Here is a 3,015-nt window from a genome sequence, read left to right as displayed (position 1 = left end):
GTGTGTGTGTGTGTGTGTGTGTGTGTGTGTGTGTTGAGGGATCGCAGGCACTTCACCGCCAGCTGTCCAGCGCTGTTTCCGGTCCTCAGCTGTCATTTGTGATTTGCGGCCCTGCAGCTGTGTCTCTGTGTCTCGTTACAGACTGTGTGTTTACGAAACTGACATGACAGAGAATTTATAAATATGAGAAAATCTGTCCCGTAAACACGCACCCATTTTAAAATACCCCACATTCTTTTCCAGGTGCAAATAAAGTCATCGACGTGATTGATGTCGCAAGACAGGCAGACAGCAAGCTCAAGCTGGGAGAATTTGTGAAATATTACTACCAGCCTGAACGACCAAAAGTGTTGAATCTCATCAGCCTGGAGTTCTCTGATACCAGGTGTGTCTGTGCGGGAAACTTACGTAACTTCAACTTATTCTATTGGTTAAAAGTGCGGAGTGCTAACACTTCACTAGCGTTTCATTAGCCGTTGTTTTATGTTGAACACACACAAATGCTCGTTTGAAGTTTGATTTTGTCTTCTGATCTATTCTAGGATGGCCGACTTGGTGGAGGTTCCTGAAATTGCGCGGAAGATGTCCTGGGTGGAGAACTACTGGCCTGATGACTCGTTCTTCCCCAAACCATTTGTGCAGAAGTATTGCCTCATGGGAATGAAAAATAGTTACACGGACTTCCACATCGATTTTGGAGGAACTTCGGTGTGGTATCATGTCCTCTGGGTAAGAACCGAGGCCTGTTCGATGACTCGAATCTATTTTATAACGTGTGCTTTGGGATATCGCCATTGAAATGGTTTCTAAATGGCAATTCGTGGAGATCCGGTCATGTGGTGTTACTGTTATGTAAGCACTGATAAGGCTGCATTTTTTTTTTTTTTTTTTGCAGGGAGAGAAGATTTTCTACTTGATCAAGCCGACTAAGGCTAACCTTGCACTATATGAGTCCTGGAGCTCATCACCAAATCAGAGTGAAGTATTCTTTGGGGATAAAGTCGACAAGTGTTACAAATGTGTGGTGAAGCAGGGAACTACAATCTTCCTCCCCACTGGTGAGAACACAGAACCCGACACATTTCTGCATTATTTTTAGTAGCCATTAAAAGATTGTCCCCGCTTTTCATTGCTGCCCAAATAAAGAAAAAGTTAGTTAGATTGAGATATAATATACATATATAACTATTAATTTTTCATTCGATATTCTCTTTCTTTTTTGATTGCTGTTATCTTAAAATATTATCATAAATCATGCGGTGCGATCAACATGCAGAAACACAGAGAGATTGTCAGAGTCCCTCATAACTATTTGCCGAGGTCAATAAGTCTCTTAAAATATCCAAACAGTTCATGTTGTAAAATGTCATGTGGTGCGACTCCCCAAAAAGTAATGATATTTCTGACTTAATAATTGATGATCTTTGTAATGTCATGAAACGTTCTGAGTCTGTGTAAGGTCAGTATTAAATGTGTGTTCTGGGTTTGTCACACCACAGAAAAATGTGTTGTCAACCACCCAGCCAAGGTTGAACGCTAAAAGCTGTCCTCTCTGCTCTCCTCTCTTTAAAGAAATCTTTAGTCGGTTACCATTGTCGTATCATATTATCATAAATCACGTGGTGCAACCAACACGCAGAATTATATAATATATTACATCATAGAGTCCCTTGTAGCTATGTGTCAAGGTCAGTAGGTCTCTTGAAATATTCAAAAATTTGGCAAGAAAAGGACATTTGAGGTTGAGAAATGTCATGTGACGCGACTCCACAGGAAGTAGAGATATTAATGAATTAATCATTTATGATGTTTGTAATTTTCATTGAACGCATTTTTAAAAAGATACATTTTTATACTCGCATACTGAAAGCCTAAGTAAAAAGTGGTATTACTTTTTATTTGATGGGTACGCCACATGACTTTTTTGGTGTCAATAAATATTTCTTAAAGCTATATGAAACAGGAATGTCTAGCAGGAATGCAAAGGAGCACATTACATTTTATTTGTCGTTGACCCAAATCACAGCACACCTTTTGTATCCTTGATTGATCCCTCGGCACAGAATAGGATGTGCGCTTTTGTAGAAAAAAACGCTCACGGCGTGGCGAGGAGAAAATAATATCAGGCAGTTTCCCAGAGCTCCTGCCAGGAAAATGTGGATCAGCGTCCAACGCCGATGACCCTTGTTATAGTGGGAGTGTTGGGCAACGTTCTTCACCGAGCAACGTGGTAAACAGAATAAAAACACTCTGAAGGCGCTGTGATGCAATTCACCAGCTTCTCACTTAATGGAAGGAATGCGGAGTGAAAAGTATCTGGGCGTTATTTTAATCACCCCGTCAGAAGCGGCGTGTTAATTCGGCTCGCGTTTGGAGTGCTATAAATGGTGTTTAACAACTGCGGAGGTAGTAGACGCTGTTCTCGGGGCAGGGGTTCATTATCACAGCATGTGTGTTTGTGATGTGTGAAAGCGAGCATGTGGGTTTCCCTCCTCGAGCAGAACGTCACATATGACGAAGCAGAAACCCCCCTCTTGTTTAGCAACATGTCTGCACACGGTGGCCAAAACACATGCAGCTAGACGGAGAGATAAAGGTGATATTTCTGTCAGCGGTGTGGGTGTGAGACGACTCTATATTTGGCTTTCTCTGATGTGTATTTGTATGTCTTTGTGCACGCACTGGTTACTGTTGTGAATATTGTGCGTGTGTGTGTTTGTGCGTGTGTGTGTGTGTGCGCGCACTGTCTTTTGCTGACATCTATGAATGTCAATGCTGAACAGTGTTGGAAAGGTTACTTTGGAAATGTTGTTAAAGTAGTCTAACTATTTTCAGTTACATTAGTCATGCAACTGATTACATTATTGTTAACTTTTCTAAATTACTAGTTAATCAACTTTTACACAGGTTGTAGTTTAAAGCTATGTTATGTTATCGGTAGATATTGGTCTGTGTGTGTGTGTGTGTGTGTGTATTAATCTATCCAGTCTGGATAAAATTTTAATTGTTAATTGA

General features: G+C 40.8%; 1 protein-coding gene across 1 annotated transcript in view; it reads left to right on the top strand.

The window, feature by feature from the left end:
- LOC122331274 (lysine-specific demethylase 7B-like) overlaps window positions 1-3,015 on the top strand; it is an 8,970-nt gene that overhangs the window by 3,251 nt on the left and 2,704 nt on the right. Inside the window, exons 6-8 of the mRNA XM_043228839.1 lie at window positions 244-385; window positions 543-729; window positions 896-1,058. Of these exons, the coding sequence (XP_043084774.1) occupies window positions 244-385; window positions 543-729; window positions 896-1,058 (492 nt within the window). The remainder of the gene's footprint in view (window positions 1-243; window positions 386-542; window positions 730-895; window positions 1,059-3,015) is intronic.

This window comes from Puntigrus tetrazona, chromosome 25 (assembly GCF_018831695.1).
Source record: "Puntigrus tetrazona isolate hp1 chromosome 25, ASM1883169v1, whole genome shotgun sequence".
NCBI lineage: Eukaryota > Metazoa > Chordata > Actinopteri > Cypriniformes > Cyprinidae > Puntigrus > Puntigrus tetrazona.
Note: the sequence above shows the minus strand (reverse complement) of the source record. Positions and strands in the feature narration are given on the sequence as shown.